Source organism: Crinia signifera, chromosome 5, assembly GCF_055691185.1.
Source record: "Crinia signifera chromosome 5, ASM5569118v1, whole genome shotgun sequence".
Taxonomy (NCBI): domain Eukaryota; kingdom Metazoa; phylum Chordata; class Amphibia; order Anura; family Myobatrachidae; genus Crinia; species Crinia signifera.
In genome coordinates, this window is record NC_139221.1 from 294,278,109 (window position 1) to 294,294,334 (window position 16,226).

Genomic DNA, 16,226 nt, shown 5'->3' on the forward strand with positions numbered 1-16,226 from the left:
ACAACCTGATACCACCTTGCCCTTTATTCTCGAGGTTGATGCCTCCTCCGTGGGTGTTGGGGCAGTCCTCTCGCAGAAAGCGCCCGATGGTCGTCTTCATCCCTGTGGGTTCTACTCCCGTAAGTTCCTGCCTGCAGAGCGTAACTATGCCATCGGTGACCAAGAGCTTCTCGCCATCAAGTTGGCATTAGAAGAGTGGAGATATCTTCTAGAGGGCGCTGTTCATGAGATCACAATTATCACAGACCACAAGAATCTTCTGTATCTCAAGTCTGCTCAATGTTTAAATCCCCGTCAAGCCAGATGGACACTTTTCTTTTCCAGGTTCCGTTTCAAGCTGTCGTTCTGTCCAGGGACACAAAACCGAAAAGCTGATGCCCTTTCCCGCTCATGGGAGCAAGAAAGTGAGTCTAAGTCCACACATCAACACTTTATTATTGATCCAGTGGCATTCTCCGCAACGAGAGTTTCTAATCTCACGCCCCCTACAGGGAAAAGATATGTAAAGCCAGCTCTAAGAAAGAAGTTGCTCTGTTGGGCGCATTCTTCAAAATTTGCTGGCCATGCAGGCATTCAGAAAACTTACGAGTTTATCACCAGGTCCTACTGGTGGCCGTCCCTCAAACAGGATGTACAGGACTTTGTTTCTTCTTGTGCTAAATGTGCTCAGCACAAGACCAGTCGTCAGTCTCCTCCTGGGCAATTGATGCCACTGTCAGTGCCACATCGTCCTTGGACGCATATTTCTATGGACTTTGTAACTGATCTTCCAGAGTCTGACAAGTTCACCACCATCTGGGTGATTGTTGATCGGTTCACCAAGATGGCTCACTTCGTTCCCCTCACCGGTCTTCCGTCAGCTTCCAAGCTGTCCCAGCTCTTCATCAAAGAGATATTCAAGCTTCATGGACTGCCTCTCGAAATCATCTCCGATAGAGGAGTCCAATTCGTAGCCAAATTCTGGCGAAGCCTGTGCTCCCTGCTTCAAATCAAGCTAAAGTTTTCCACAGCCTACCACCCTCAAACCAATGGCCAAACGGAGAGGGTGAATCAGGACCTTGAAGCATTTCTCCGCACATATGTCTCTTCTTCCCAAGATGACTGGGCTCAACTCCTTCCATGGGCAGAGTTCTGCCATAATAACCAATATCATTCTTCATCTAATGTCACTCCATTCCTTGCCAACTATGGGTTTCATCCTCGAGTTCCTGACTTCACTCTGCAACCTGTGTCCTCTGTTCCAGCGGTCGACACGACCATCCGGCAATTCGTCAAATCCTGGAAGCTTATTCGTTCTTCACTCCTGAAGGCTTCAAGCAGGTATAAAAAATTTGCCGACAGGAAACGCAGAGCTGTGCCAGCCCTCCGTCCAGGAGATCGTGTCTGGTTGTCAACCAAGAATCTTCGATTGAGAGTGCCATCGATGAAGTTCGCTCCCCGATATATTGGTCCTTTCCCAGTTGAGCGAGTCGTCAATCCAGTAGCTTACAAGCTCAAGTTGCCGCCCTATTTGAAAGTGCCAGCTACATTCCACATTTCGCTGCTCAAGCCGCTGGTCTTGAATCGCTTTCATTCCAAGCTCCCCAAGGCTCCTAAGGTTTGCACCCAGCGTGGAACAGAATATGAGGTCAGTAAGATCTTGGACTCTCGCATCCGATATGGTCGTCTGCAATATCTGATCGATTGGAAGGGCTACGGCCCCGAAGAGCGATCATGGACCAATGCCATCGATGTCCATGCTCCCAGACTCATCCGGGCGTTCCACTCCAAGTTTCCCCGCAAGCCTAAAAGGTGTCCTGGGGCCACCCTTAAAGGGGGGGGTGCTGTCACGATCCGAGCTCTCAGACAGACTTTCTTACCGGCTAAGTGCCTCCGCAGGTTCAGCTTGCGGTCCAGACGTCACCCCTGCCGGCGTCCTGTCTGCCGTGCGCCATCACCGCTGCCATCCTCCAGTCTGCTCAGCGCTGCTGAGTCCGCGGCTGCGCGGCGCACCGCTCTCCTTGTCCCCAGTGACAGTACTCAGTGCACGGCAATCCACCTGTCCGCCGCCATTGCTCCCAGTATCCAGCATGGTGTGCACAAACATACTTTCCCGCCATAGCCTGACATGGGGGCTGCCATGTTTTCCCAGTCACATGTCATTCCCATCCAATCCTGTGTGATCTGATCTCCCAGTCATACCTGCCCGGCCAATCCTGGCCACCCAGTGGGTATAAGTATGCTGGGAGCTCTCAGATCAATGCTAGTGCTTCAGTTGTCTCCTGTATATGGTCAGCTGTCCTTGTCTCCGTGCAAGTGTGTTTTATCCGCTGGTGTTGTCTTCCATGCTGCAGTGTATTCCAGGTTATTCCATCTCCTGTTGATATCCAGGTTATTCCATCACCTGTGAGCCTGCCTCGTCAGCCCAGCGATCCAGCCTAGCTCCAGGACTCTGGTCCTCCGATGCTCCAGCATCATCTGCCTCCGATGTTCTACCATCGATAGTCCGACATTCCGGACCCACAGTCAGCTCCTACCTTCCGTCCGTCATTCCGGACCCACAGTCTCCATCATCCGTCTCCGATGTTTCACCATCGATAGTCCGACACTCCGGACCCACAGTCAAGCTTCCGTCCGTCATTCCGGACCCACAGTCAAGCTCCTTCCTGCCGTCCGTCATTCCGGACCCACAGTCTCCATATCCGATATCCATCCGATGTTCCACCATCGATACTCCATTCAGCATCCCTGTAAAGTATTGCAATCCGTATGAACTGTCATTTCTCCTGCATACTTTACTGCCTGTATTATTACAACCTTCTGCATAATAAATCTGGTTGTACTTTTACCTCTGACTGCTTATTGGCTCTGGGTGCACTGTCGCGCAGTTCATGCGCAGGGGTCCTCTCCAACCTCCCCGGTTCAGGTACCGGTCCAGGTCCCCACCAGAGGTCTCAGTCTTGTCGACTGAGTCCCCTGGTGTGACACAGACTGCGGGATGGAGGTAGTTGGGCTGAGCATGGGGATGCAACCAATACCACCGATAATCATTCATGCCAAACAAATTTACTAGGCTTCTATGAGGATGTCTGCAAAAATCTTGATAATGGAAATGCTGTAAACGTGGTCTTCCTAGATTTTGCTAAAGCCTTTGATACAGTGCCGCACAAGAGGTTGACTAACAAAATGGACGACCTGGGACTAGGAGTAAGAATTTGTAGATGGGTAGGGAACTGGCTGTGTAATAGAGAACAGAGAGTGGTTGTGAATGCACAGTATCAAATATGACACCTGTACTAAGTGGAGTGCCACAGGGGTCGGTACTAGGGCCCATTTTATTTAACATATTTATTAACGAATTTATCAGTAAAGGAAAGAGTGTCTTTTTATGGTGCACCTGGAGAGAAAGTTATTTATAAAACATCACTTTTATTTAATTAATTAAAATAGTTGCGAAATATAAAAAGAAAATAGGACAAGACATGAGACAACATTTAGTGAAATAAAAAAGGATAAAAATCCTTCACCTAGTGGAAACCCCACTGTCTGATCTCACAAATGACTTAGATTATATTGCTGCTGAGCTGTGTTTTGTAATGATCATTTATTAGTAACGTGGTTCAGGGTTACTGTGATAGTCTGCAATGTTGCAATTACGTCCTGGCGTAACATCTCAACAAGGGGGGACATGCTCAACATGTACAAATATATCAGGGGCCAATATATGGAACTGTCAAGCACCCTTTTTACCGCAGGGATGGACTCTAGGACATGTTGGCACGAGTTTAGATTAGAAGAAAAAAAATTGTTCCCTTAGAAAGAAAACAATTTTGACGGTCAGGGCAGCCAAACTACGGAACGCTCTTCCTGGTGAGGTGGTGTCGGCAGACACAATAAATACTGTACATTTAAAATAAGGTTGGACAAACATCTATTGGATAAAAACATCCAGGGGTACAAACCATAATCATAATCTGTCTTTAAAAATATCAGTATTCACTACATATAACAAGGGTTAAGCTATTAAACCAATGTTTAACTCGATGGACTTCAGCCTTAACTACTATGTAACTATGTAATCCAGCAAAACAGAGAATCCGATAGAGTATTGAACAGAGGGTGCCATATTATTGGTAGCATACCTGTATTGGCTCGTTGGTTTTCAGCCTCCAGTAGAAACCATTATGTTGAAGTCGCTGTTACCCCCTCCATGTATATAAACATATATATTTTTTTGGGGGGGGGGGGGGGGGGGGGGGGGGGAATATCTCCATTTACTGTGAAGTAAGAATATTGGGGCCTGATTCTGAGCCACTTTGAGGTCTGATTGAGCAGGGGCCTATAAAGGGAGGAGGGGCCTGGTGTTCAATCTCCACCCCTCCTCAGTAGTGGGTGGCCCAGGTGACTCTGGCTCTGTGTCAGAGTCTACTACACATGCACAGGTCTCCGTGAACATGACATCAGAACCATGGGCTTCTTTTAGACCTATTAGCAAGGCTGCAATTTATGCAGAGAGTTAGATTTGGGTGGAGCGTGTCCAAACTGAAATCTAAATTGCAGCATAACAATAAAGCAGCCAGTACTTACCCTGCACATAAACAAAATGTCCCCCAAATATAACACTCTCTGCACATGTTACATCTGCCCCACCTGCAGTGCAATGTGACATCAGCTGTAACAGTGCAAGCTCTTGTTTTTTTGTCTTGATGCAATTGCATTTATCAGAAAAGGGAATATTTCATTAATCAATCTGTAGATGTATCGCCAGCTTAAGACTGATTAATGTTAGCAGATTGTTGCTTTCTCAAAACAGAATAAACCAAACAGTTTTGTAATAAAATTCCAGCTCTATAGAAAATGATTTAGGTTGCAGTTTTCAAAATTTTGCATTGCAGATTCAATTGTTTTAAGATTCAGGAGAGCTGAGACTTGTGTTTGTTATTCTGTAGAAATCTTCAGCTAATAGGGGAACTTTGACCCACAGACCCCCTAGCGAGGCTTCAATCCCCAGCCCCCTTAGAGGGACTTACCATATATACTCGAGTATAAGCCTACTTTTTCAGAACATTTTTTATGATGAAAAAGCCCCCCTCGGCTTATACTCGAGTGAGGGTCCCACTTGACTCAATAAGTTTTCCCAGTTTTTTGTTGTAAAATTAGGTGCCTCGGCTTATATTCGGGTCGACTTATACTCGAGTATATACGGTAATCCCCAAACACCCTTTCACAGTTTATTTTTCCTATATTTTAGAGGAAAAGGGGCAATCATTTACAAGGCATGGTTTTCCCTTGTAATTTATTGCCCCTTTAAAAAAATTTCAGAGTCCAACCGGCATACCGCAATGTCAGAGGCTATTACATTTGGCCGGTGTAACAATGTTCTAGTGACAGCTGAATCTGGCTTTCTTCATCTTAGCATCCATCTTTTTCAGGTGAAATATCGGCAAGACAAGCAAAGACACGACCCATCTGTAGATCTCCCAAACTTACTGTACTTGGAGCACGCTATGAAGGCCAGCAAGATGCAGAGTGATGTAAGCACAAGGGGGGGGGGGGGGGGGGGGATGCATTGTACATGTATAGAACATCGATGCAGATTGGGAGGTACACAAGTGTATATATTGGGCTAGATTCAGAGATTAGCGCAAACTCCGATGGTTTGCAGCTTATCTCCGATGTCTACAGATCAGCAAATGTGCAAATCTCTATAAGTCTCCTAAACCGGAGCCAATGAAAGAAAACATCAGCGAGAAAACACTGATAATCCGCAATAACTGGAAGGATATATGGGATGGAGGGCCTTGGCGGTCACTAAAGGTTACTCAGATAACTGAGTGATCCAAGCGGGCAGGAGGCATCTATTTACTTATACAATCCTGCGGCAGTAGCGTATTACAGCACAGCACACTATTAAGCCTGGAGAAGAGATAAACTGGAGATAAAGTGAAAGGAGATAAAGCACCAGTCAATGAACTGTGGGGCAGATGTATTAAGCCTTAACAAGAGATAAATGCAATGGTGATAAAGAGAGATAAACTTCCAGCCAATCAGCTCCTTACTGCCATGTTACAGGCTGTGTTTGAAAAAAGTCAGTAACGAGCTGATTGGCTGGACGTTTATCTCTCCTTATCACACGCATTGTTAAGGCTTAAAACATCTGCCCCAGTGTTTGAAAATGACAGTTGGGAGTTGATTGGCTGGTGCTTCATCTCCTTTCACTTAATCTCCACTTTATCTCCAGTTTATCTCTTCTCCAGGTTTAATACTTCTGCCCCTATGGCGGTTATTCATTCCTAATTGCTGGGCTGGGTGAGTGAGCTGCGAATGGATTTGCAGCTATTTGCCGACCTGTGATATTTTCAAATGAGCAGAATAACCTCCTATATTAAAGCATACTTGCCTACTTTTGAAAACTAGTTTTCAGGGAGATTATAGTTGGTAGTAGAATTTAGCACAGCGTCCATTGAGGGGGCGTGTCATGCTCCACCCAGAGGGCGTGTCTACCACCATATATGGAGAGATTGTGAAAAGAGATTGTGAACATGGCACCTAGAAGAGTGGGTGTGTGCTGCTACATCTGAGAGGAATATTTTAAAATTACTTCTATCCAAATGTAGATGAGCCCCAAAGCAGTTAGTAAGAGATACTATACTTGCTTAATTGCTGGGAAATGGCGCTGATGATTCAATGTAACTGTATCTGTCTCTCATTCCTTTTTCCCCAAAGAAATGTAACAGTGTAATGTGGGCTAGGTGACATGAGGGAGATTGCTAGACTAATGAGGGAGAGAGGGAGATTGCTGCTATTTCAGGGAGACCCCTGCAGAATGCAGGAGGGTAGGCAACTATGTATTAGAGTTAAACAGATTTTTATAGGATATATTTTTTGTTTCAGATCATTTTGCATACTCACATTTGCATTCCATTGTTTCACATAGAAATGCTTATTTGAATGCAAAAACAATAAATTATATACATTTATGTGCCATGTTTGCACTTTTCTAATTTTGGCACTTCACATTGGTGATTCAATTGTCTGCGAAGGGAGTGATTGCTGCGGCGTTTAAACACTGATGATTTGCCCAGATGGCCGAATGCTTGTCAGCCAAATCTCGCAACCCTGTGAAACACCAAACACTTTTTATGAGATTGGGCATCTGTACAGCATCGGATGTATTCATTTGCAATTGAATTCCCCTCTTAGCATTACCAAGTTAGTGAATACTGTAAATTAAATAACTTGTCCTAAAACCAACTGTATTCCATGCTTCAACAGTTTCCAGTAATGATTAAGGCCACTTGGGGGCACTGTGGCACAAAGCATCCATTGTTTAATCTTCATTTATGACAAGTAGAACTAGCTTTTTGTAAGGGTCCATTTTATTGGAAATCCAAGTAATTGGAGCATGAAAATGTTTCATTATTTTAAATGTCTATGGGGGGGGGGGGGGGGGAGGGGGGCATTATTTACAGTACACACTGGGAGCTAAATTGTCTAGAAACTGCCCTGTCCCTAGAAGTAGACACTGTGGGCGGAATGCAGGAGGCATCACAATCCACGTGTGACGCTTGCTGCCACTCTCCGCATGCATACCAGCGTCTAGTAATGCAGTACGCATAGATATTTATGCAAACGACGGCTCTTGCGGTAAGAGCCATCCTTTGCAGTGACATACCTCTCAACTGTCCCGCTTACCGCGGGAATGTCTCGGTATTCGGGGACGTTCCCGCCATTGTCCCACGGTGAAGGGGCTGTTGGGAGTCCTCCCCAGCCTGGTAAGAATAGACGTTGTGCGCATGCGCACATCATCTATTCAGCGCCGCAGAGCGGCGGAAAACAGGGGCGTGACTGGAGGATGCATCATCCTGTGAGGCCACACCCCCTTTTAAAGGCCACATCTCTTTTGGGAGCGCGTGCGGGAGTCCCAATCTCCCCCTTCAAAAAGTTGTCAGGTATGCAGTGATATAAATTGGTGATTTTTTTATTAAATAGCCTTTAGATTTAAAGTGGCTATTTGTGTTTAGACAAAACCAATATGGTTTTGTCTAACAAACATTTGCTGCTTTAAATCTAAAGGCTATTTCATCAAAATCACATCTCTGCTCATTGCAGGATATTACATTTTGGACAGGCAGTATGAAGCTGGGCTTCCTGTGACATTACAGCACCACACTCTCAGCCAGGGATGTTTTAAGAGAAGGCCCACGTTCAGCCTCTTTCAGTCAGGCCCCTGCTCTCTGCAGGGAGCACCACTGTGTAGTAGGGTCTGAGCAATAGGGTGCTCAGACCCTACAGCGAATGTGCGAATATTTTAATCATTGCTGCTGGCAGCAGAGCAGCATTGAGGAGTCCTAGGACAGACTCCACTGCATGCACAGATTGCTGATAAAAATTGTTCGCTGCACCATATTTCCAGTGATTTTGGCAGTGCTCCTGCACCAATGCGGGTCTCTGGAGGTAAATATTTGAAAAATGGGTTAAGTGTGTTTGGTGTGTGTCCTACTGGGCTTCAAGGGCCCGTATGCACCGCACACACTGCACACATTATAGATTTGCAACTGCTCCCGGCGCATCACTTTTACAGGTCATCTGCCAGTAATCAACTTTGGTGGCATTTTGAGAACATTAAAAATACATAATGGGTGACTTTAGGTTATTAATCACATGTTATAGGAGCCCCCTATCATACCTCCCAACTGTCACGATTTTGGAGGGACAGTCCCGATTTTCGGGTCCTGTCCCGCTGTCCCACCCGTGGCAGGCATTGTCCCGCTGCGGGGGGTGACAGTTGGGAGACCCCCAATCTAGTAGAATAGACGCTGTGCGCATGCGCACAGCGTCTATTCTCGTATGAAAATGAGGCCGCGGCTAATTAGCATAAGCCGCGCCCTCATTTGCATACGCCCCGCCCCTTTTCGGACGCTCGCGCGGCTTCGCCGCGCGAGTGTCCCTATTTCATGCAGACAGAAGTTGGGAGGTATGTCCTATCATGGGGCCTAGGTCTCTAATTGAAGCCTTAGCCATAACTTCTATAATATCCAGGGATATTAATGTCCCTGTGTCTCCCTATACAACAATGTATTGTCATTGTTGCTGTTATTATTGCTATATTATTCTTTATGTACATGGCGCCACAATGGTTCTGCATCCCCTAACAAAGTACATAAACAAAGCAGTAGCACTAGAAAACAGCGACGACTAACAGTACAAGACAGCGCAGGACAGTACATGCCATTTATATTGCTGCATCAACGGACATAACAATGAAATATGCAACCAGGCGGCAGCAACCATGGTTTAGATCCTGTTATATGGAGTAAGCAGTAGATGATAATAAAAGTAAAGTTTGGAGAAGGGGAGTGGGCCCTGCTTGTAAAGGGGAGGGGCACAGAGGCAGAACTCTGGGAGGCATTGGATGCATCTGCCGCTGGGCTCCTGCTCCCCAAGGGGGCACCTCTCCTCCCCAGTGAATTAGTTGATTAAAAGCCATTGATATCGCTTTAGTGGCTGACTCTCCCTCCTCACAAGATTATAGATGTCACACCCTATTTATATGGGGGCTCCATGATTTATCTTGCCTCGGTAAAGAACTTACGCCACTGAAGGGGTACACAGGGGCAACACAGATGGGCCAGCTGGGAAGGAGCAAGGAGCTGATGTACACTCACTCTGATTCCGTTCTCATTATCTAGTAATACTGTCTTGGCTGTATAAGTACTTTTTGAGTGGTGATTATAAAATCCAATATGACCTAAGTTCAGTTCTGATGGGAATTATAGGACATCATATTCCACCTAGGCCAGTAAAGTGGGAAATGTGCTGTGATGATCTAATACAAGAAGCTTTTGGCAGCCCTGCTTTATTTCTTGTATACAGATGAGATGGGGAAGAACATGCGCGCTCCATGGCGACCACCAGAGGCAGAATTCTTACATTTATATCTAGCATGTAGCTGCAGGTATAAAGATTATTGATCCCAGTGCTTATAGGCACTGCTTGTTTCTGAGGCATAGGAGTAAGACTGAAGCAAATCAGTATGCAGCGTATCCTAGCTAGGACCCTGCATGGGAAGTATGCATCGGTACAGACTGAATATGAGCAAGCGATGGCACAGATCGATTTTCATATAGAAACATAGAATGTGACGGCAGATAAGAACCACTTGGCCCATCTAGTCTGCCCCTTTTTTAAATATGTTACCTCAAACCATATTTGATCCTCATTTTTTGTAAGGATATCAATATGCCTATGCCAAGCATGTTTAAATTGCTCTACTGTATTTGCCTCTACCACCTATTCCACTTATCCACTACCCTTTCTGGGAAGTAAATCTTCCTCAAATTTCCCCTTCCTTCCTCCCTCACTCCAGTTTCATGGCGGGACAGGTGTGTTACAGAAGGGCTCAATTCCAGCTATACAATCTGGTATTTCCCTGACACAGTGCACTTTGTTCATTTCCATGCAGTGTAACCTATAGTCTATAATACAGCTGAGGGAATGGGATGCTATTCTATGATAATCTGGGGTGCCGATAGCAGCATCCCGACATTCCAAATCCTGATGGATTTTTGTAAGTATTCTAAGCCTACCTTTACCTACCCCTGAAGCAGCCTTACCCTAACTTCCGCCTCCCCATCGCCCGCAGCCTAACCCAACCCTCATGCAGCCTAACTGACCAATCCCATAGCCTAACCCTGACCCCTCCCCTTCCACCACCCCATCACCCAGCAGCCTAAACCTAAGCCACGCTCCCTCAGTCTAACCCACCCTTCCCACAGCCCACCCTGAACTACCCTCACCCCTTAGCCTAACCCTAACCTCTGCAGCCTAACCTTAACCCTCCCCTCCCACGGCCTAACCCTAACCTGCCCCTCCCGCAGGCTAACCTTAACTTCCTCTACCCTATCACCCCTCAGCTCAACCCTCTCCCTAGGACTTAGTTCTAACCTTAACCCCAGTACTTACAGTCAGGGTTCTGACATCGGGATTCTGCATGTCAGCATTGTGACCATCAGGTTTCCGAGTGCTGGGATATCACTGACATCCTGTGGGAATACAGTTTCTCTAATTCTGTTCAGTGTGGTTGGGGTAGGGACTGCGTTAGGACTGGGCAGATTTATTAAGCTTGGAGAAGAGATAAACTGGAGATAAAGCGGAGAAAAGGTAAAAGGAGATAAAGCACCAGCCAATCAGCTGTGTTTGAAAAAGACAGTTGGGAGCTGATTGGCTGGTGCTTTATCTCCTTTTACCTTTTCTCCGCTTTATCTCCAGTTTATCTCTTCTCCAAGCTTAATAAATCTGCCTCTGAGAGCAAATCAGCAAAAGTCTCTTAAATAGCAAGACACGTCTTTCTTCTGCACCTCAGCAATTTGAGTAAACTTATAAATACAGCAGCTGGAATTCCTACTGTTTATTATTTGGGGCTGGAGTAAAAACCAAAGAGGGTGATTCAGGTTGGTTTGCAAAAGCAGAAAAAAAGAAGGGGTTTGTGGAGTGCTCAAAAAACTAAAATTAATGGTTTGGGAATTTATATTTAAGAAAAAATGAAATGATCAATTGGGTATGACAAAATATAAATTCATTTAATTGTCCCATATATAGAGAATATAATTAAAAGAATAGTAAAAAATACAGTTAATATAGATGCACACAGAATATACATAAAAAGTGGATATATGGCCCTTAGGAACACGTGAATAGCATACAGTAAACCACTTGTTAAAGAAATAAAAATATATAGGACAATGGATACTTAAGTGAGTCCCGCTTGTTCCTGAATAATGCTCTCCTCTTGTTTGGTATTTGTAGTCCCCACGTGGAAAGGGGGGGGGGGGGCTGAGGTGGGGTTTGGAGTTGGGGGTAAATACGGATATTTGTGGGTGTCCAATTATCCTGCTGGAGACCTTGATCTTTGGTTCCACTGGTGGGCAAATGATGGAAATACCTCACTTCTCGGAAGCAGGCTCCAGAAATCAGCAGGTGGTGGTTTTCCCAATTTGTATATCCAATATTGGTGTGTCGGAAAAGTGTGGGGTTGGTCCGTGGGGGGACAGGAGAAGCAGCTGGTTCAAGGGGATAAAATGATGGTGTCCAGAGGCCATACCAATTCCTTTATTGGACTCTGGACACCATCATTTTAATACACTTAAGTATCCATTGTCCTACAGTATATATTTTTATTTATTTAACAAGTGGTTTACTGTATGCTATTCACGTATTCCTAAGTGCGATATATCCACTGTTTATGTATATTCTGTGTTCATCTATATTAACTGTATTTTTTACTATTCTTTTAATTATATTCTCTATATATGGGACAATTAAATGAATTTATATTTTGTGATACCCAATTGATCATTTCATTTTTTCTTAAATATAAATTCCCAAACCATTAATTTTAGTTTTTTGAGCGCTCCACAAACCCCTGCTTTTTTTCATCTTTTATACCCTGTTAGGGAATTGAACCTCCCCTCTGTGTGAGCAGCCCACAATACAACTCACCCTACAAGCGCCTTTATCACCTGGGGTGATTTTCTTGTCCTTCTGGTTTGCAAAAGCAAACTCCTTTAATGGACAAAACTATGTGCTCTGCAGGTGGGGCTGATGTGACGTTCTATCTAGCATTGCTCAGATCGCTCTGCAACATCGCCCCGTGTGTAGGCCCCTTATGGAGTGAGTATAGACACCTTTTTATAGATTTAAGATAAAATAAACTATGGGCAGCTGAACATGTACGAAATTATGTAAAGGTAATTACAGTATAATTATATATAATCAATAAAATTAAGAGCTGAGGGCGATATTGGCACCTAGAAGGAAATAATAGGTTTGCTCTTCTTACAGCTTCCCTTTATGTGGCTGCAGGAACTCGAAGGACTGTGTGGCCCTAACTAGCTCTACCGTTGTCCCATTACAGTATATTGGTTTTAAAGAGCCAGACACAGTTTACTTACATTTGAATGAATATTAACAAAATCTGAAAAGTGTGTGAGGCAACGATAACAAATGTGTATGTTGGCAGTTCCTCTAGCATGTTAGGTTTCACCATACTTGCCTACTTTTGGAAACTAGATTCGGGGAGATTATAGTTGGTAGTAGAATCTTGCACAGCGCCCCATTGAGGGGGCGTATCATGCTCCACCCAAAGGGCGTGTCTAGTTCCATATATGGAGAGATTGTGAAAAGAGATTGTGAACGTGGCACCTAGAAGCGTGGCTGTGTACTGCTACATCGGAGGGGAATTGTCACAATCCGAGCTCTCAGACAGACTTTCTTACCGGCTAAGTGCCTCCGCAGGTTCAGCTTGCGGTCCAGACGTCACCCCTGCCGGCGTCCTGTCTGCCGTGCGCCATCACCGCTGCCATCCTCCAGTCTGCTCAGCGCTGCTGAGTCCGCGGCTGCGCGGCGCACCGCTCTCCTTGTCCCCAGTGACAGTACTCAGTGCACGGCAATCCACCTGTCCGCCGCCATTGCTCCCAGTATCCAGCATGGTGTGCACAAACATACTTTCCCGCCATAGCCTGACATGGGGGCTGCCATGTTTTCCCAGTCACATGTCATTCCCGTCCAATCCTGTGTGATCTGATCTCCCAGTCATACCTGCCCGGCCAATCCTGGCCACCCAGTGGGTATAAGTATGCTGGGAGCTCTCAGATCAATGCTAGTGCTTCAGTTGTCTCCTGTATATGGTCAGCTGTGCTTGTCTCCGTGCAAGTGTCTCTCTCTGCTGGTGTTGTCTTCCATGCTGCAGTGTATTCCAGGTTATTCCATCTCCTGTTGAAGTCCAGGTTATTCCATCACCTGTGAGCCTGCCTCGTCAGCCCAGCGATCCAGCCTAGCTCCAGGACTCTGGTCCTCCGATGCTCCAGCATCATCCGTCTCCGATGTTCCACCATCGATAGTCCGATACTCCGGACCCACAGTCAAGCTTCCGTCCGTCATTCCGGACCCACAGTCAAGCTCCTATCTTCTGTCCGTCATTCCGGACCCACAGTCTCCATATCCGATATCCATCCGATGTTCCACCATCGATACTTCATTCATCATACCTGTAAAGTATTGCAATCTGCATGAACTGTCATTACTCCTGCATACTTTACTGCCTGTATCATTACAACCTTCTGCATAATAAATCTGGTTGTACTTTTACCTCTGACTTCTTATTGGCTCTGGGTGCACTGTCGCGCAGTTCATGCGCAGGGGTCCTCTCCAACCTCCCCGGTTCAGGTACCGGTCCAGGTCCCCACCAGAGGTCTCAGTCTTGTCGACTGAGTCCCCTGGTGTGACAGTAAGCACTAGCCAAATGGATCCAGCCGCAAACCAAGCTTCTCCACCCAGCCCTGTACAGCAACTGGCTGTTCGCTTGGATCAGCAAGAGGCTGCGCAGAGCCAAGTGATTCATTGCCTGCAAGATCTGTCTTCCCGGCTGGATAAGTTACAGACCACTCTCAGTGGCCCTGAGCCTGTCAGAGAACTTCCAAGTCCCGTTCATCCTCCTGTAATGGCTGCTGCACCTCGCCTTCATCTGTCTGTCCCCACCAAGTATGATGGGAACCCCAAGACCTGTCGAGGCTTTCTCAATCAGTGTGAGATTCACTTCGAGCTGCAACCCAGCAACTTCCCTACTGAAAGGGTCAAGATCGCCTACATCATCTCCCTCCTGTGTGGAGCGGCACTAGAGTGGGCGTCTCCCTTATGGGAAAGATCTGATGCCATCCTGTCCAATTACAAGGACTTCGTGTCAACATTCCGGCGTATCTTCGATGAGCCTGGGCGATCAGCATCTGCCTCCACTGAACTCCTCCGTCTCAGACAGGGATCCCGCTCCGTCGGGCAATATCTGGTCCAGTTCCAGATTCTGGCGTCTGAACTTTCCTGGTGTGATGGGGCCTTATACGCAGCTTTCTGGCATGGCCTATCTGATCGTATCAAGGATGAACTTGCTACAAGAGACTTACCCTCAGGTCTAAGTGACCTTATTTCATTGTGTGTTAAAGTAGACCTACGCTTCCGAGAAAGGGCTATAGAACGTCACAAGAGCGCTCCAGTTAAAGTGCCAACTCCTCCGCCTTCTTTACCCACTGCTCCTGCGGTCCACTCCAAAGAAGAACCAATGGAGATAAACCGTTTCCGCTTATCTCCAGGAGAACGTCGACGTCGACGGTTGGCACAGCTCTGCCTGTATTGTGCCGATCCTGCACATCAAATTTCTGCATGCCCAAAGCGTCAGGAAAACTCCTCCTCCTAGCCCGTCAAGGAGAGGGTAGGCTAGGAGTGATTAAGTCCTCTCCATCAGCAACCGATTGTGTCCTTCCAGTTTCCCTACAAGTTGGTCAGCATTTCAAGACTGTCTCCGCGCTTCTTGATTCCGGTGCCGCTGGCAACTTTGTTACTGCAGAACTGGTCCGCAAGTGGGGGTTGCCCACTGAAAGTCTGTCCAAGACTGTCTTCCTTACTGCTGTGGATGGCAGTAGGATTCCTGATGCGACAGTCTCCCGCAGAACTTTGCCACTTACAGTAAAAGTGGGAGTCCTGCACACTGAACTTTTGTCCTTCCTGGTTTTACCCCGAGCCACTCATTCTCTGGTTCTGGGTTTACCCTGGCTCCGTCTTCACAATCCTCGTCTTGATTGGAAGACATCTGAAATCCTTTCCTGGGATCCTTCCTGCTCCGGTACCTGTCTCCAAAAGGTACTCCCAGCTCGTCATTCTTCAGCCGATGCAGCAGACCTTCCGCCTCTTCCCTACCAAGAGTACTCAGATGTATTCAGCAAGTCTGGCGCTGATGTTCTACCTCCTCACAGACCGTGGGATTGCCCTATTGAACTTATCCCAGGCAAAGAACCACCCAGAGGTAGAACCTATCCTCTCTCTCTTCCAGAGACTCAAGCCATGACCAGTTACATCAAGGAAAATCTGGCAAAGGGATTCATCCGTCCTTCGACTTCTCCTGCTGGCGCAGGATTCTTCTTCGTCAAAAAAAAGGATGGAGGTCTACGTCCCTGCATTGATTATCGCGGCCTCAATGACATTACAGTAAAGAACCGATATCCGTTGCCTCTCATCACCGAGCTGTTTGACCGTGTCAGCGGTGCAACCATCTTTACAAAACTCGATCTGAGAGGTGCATATAATCTCATCCGCATACGAGAGGGCGACGAGTGGAAGACGGCGTTTAATACCAGAGACGGCCACTATGAGTACCTCGTCATGCCCTTTGGGCTCAGCAATGCCCCAGCCGTGTTCCA

At 46.4% G+C, this 16,226-nt stretch overlaps 2 protein-coding genes across 10 annotated transcripts in view; both read left to right on the top strand.

The window, feature by feature from the left end:
- The window catches only part of LOC146081212 (LIM zinc-binding domain-containing Nebulette), a 236,469-nt gene that overhangs the window by 179,632 nt on the left and 40,611 nt on the right, over window positions 1–16,226 (top strand). The gene's annotated exons all lie outside the window — the stretch shown is intronic.
- The window catches only part of LOC146081210 (uncharacterized), a 108,941-nt gene that overhangs the window by 66,790 nt on the left and 25,925 nt on the right, over window positions 1–16,226 (top strand). For all 8 annotated transcript variants that reach the window (XM_083189301.1, XM_083189307.1, XM_083189302.1 and 5 more), the window contains one exon: window positions 5,412–5,513. In XM_083189301.1, the coding sequence (XP_083045427.1) occupies window positions 5,412–5,513 (102 nt within the window). The remainder of the gene's footprint in view (window positions 1–5,411; window positions 5,514–16,226) is intronic.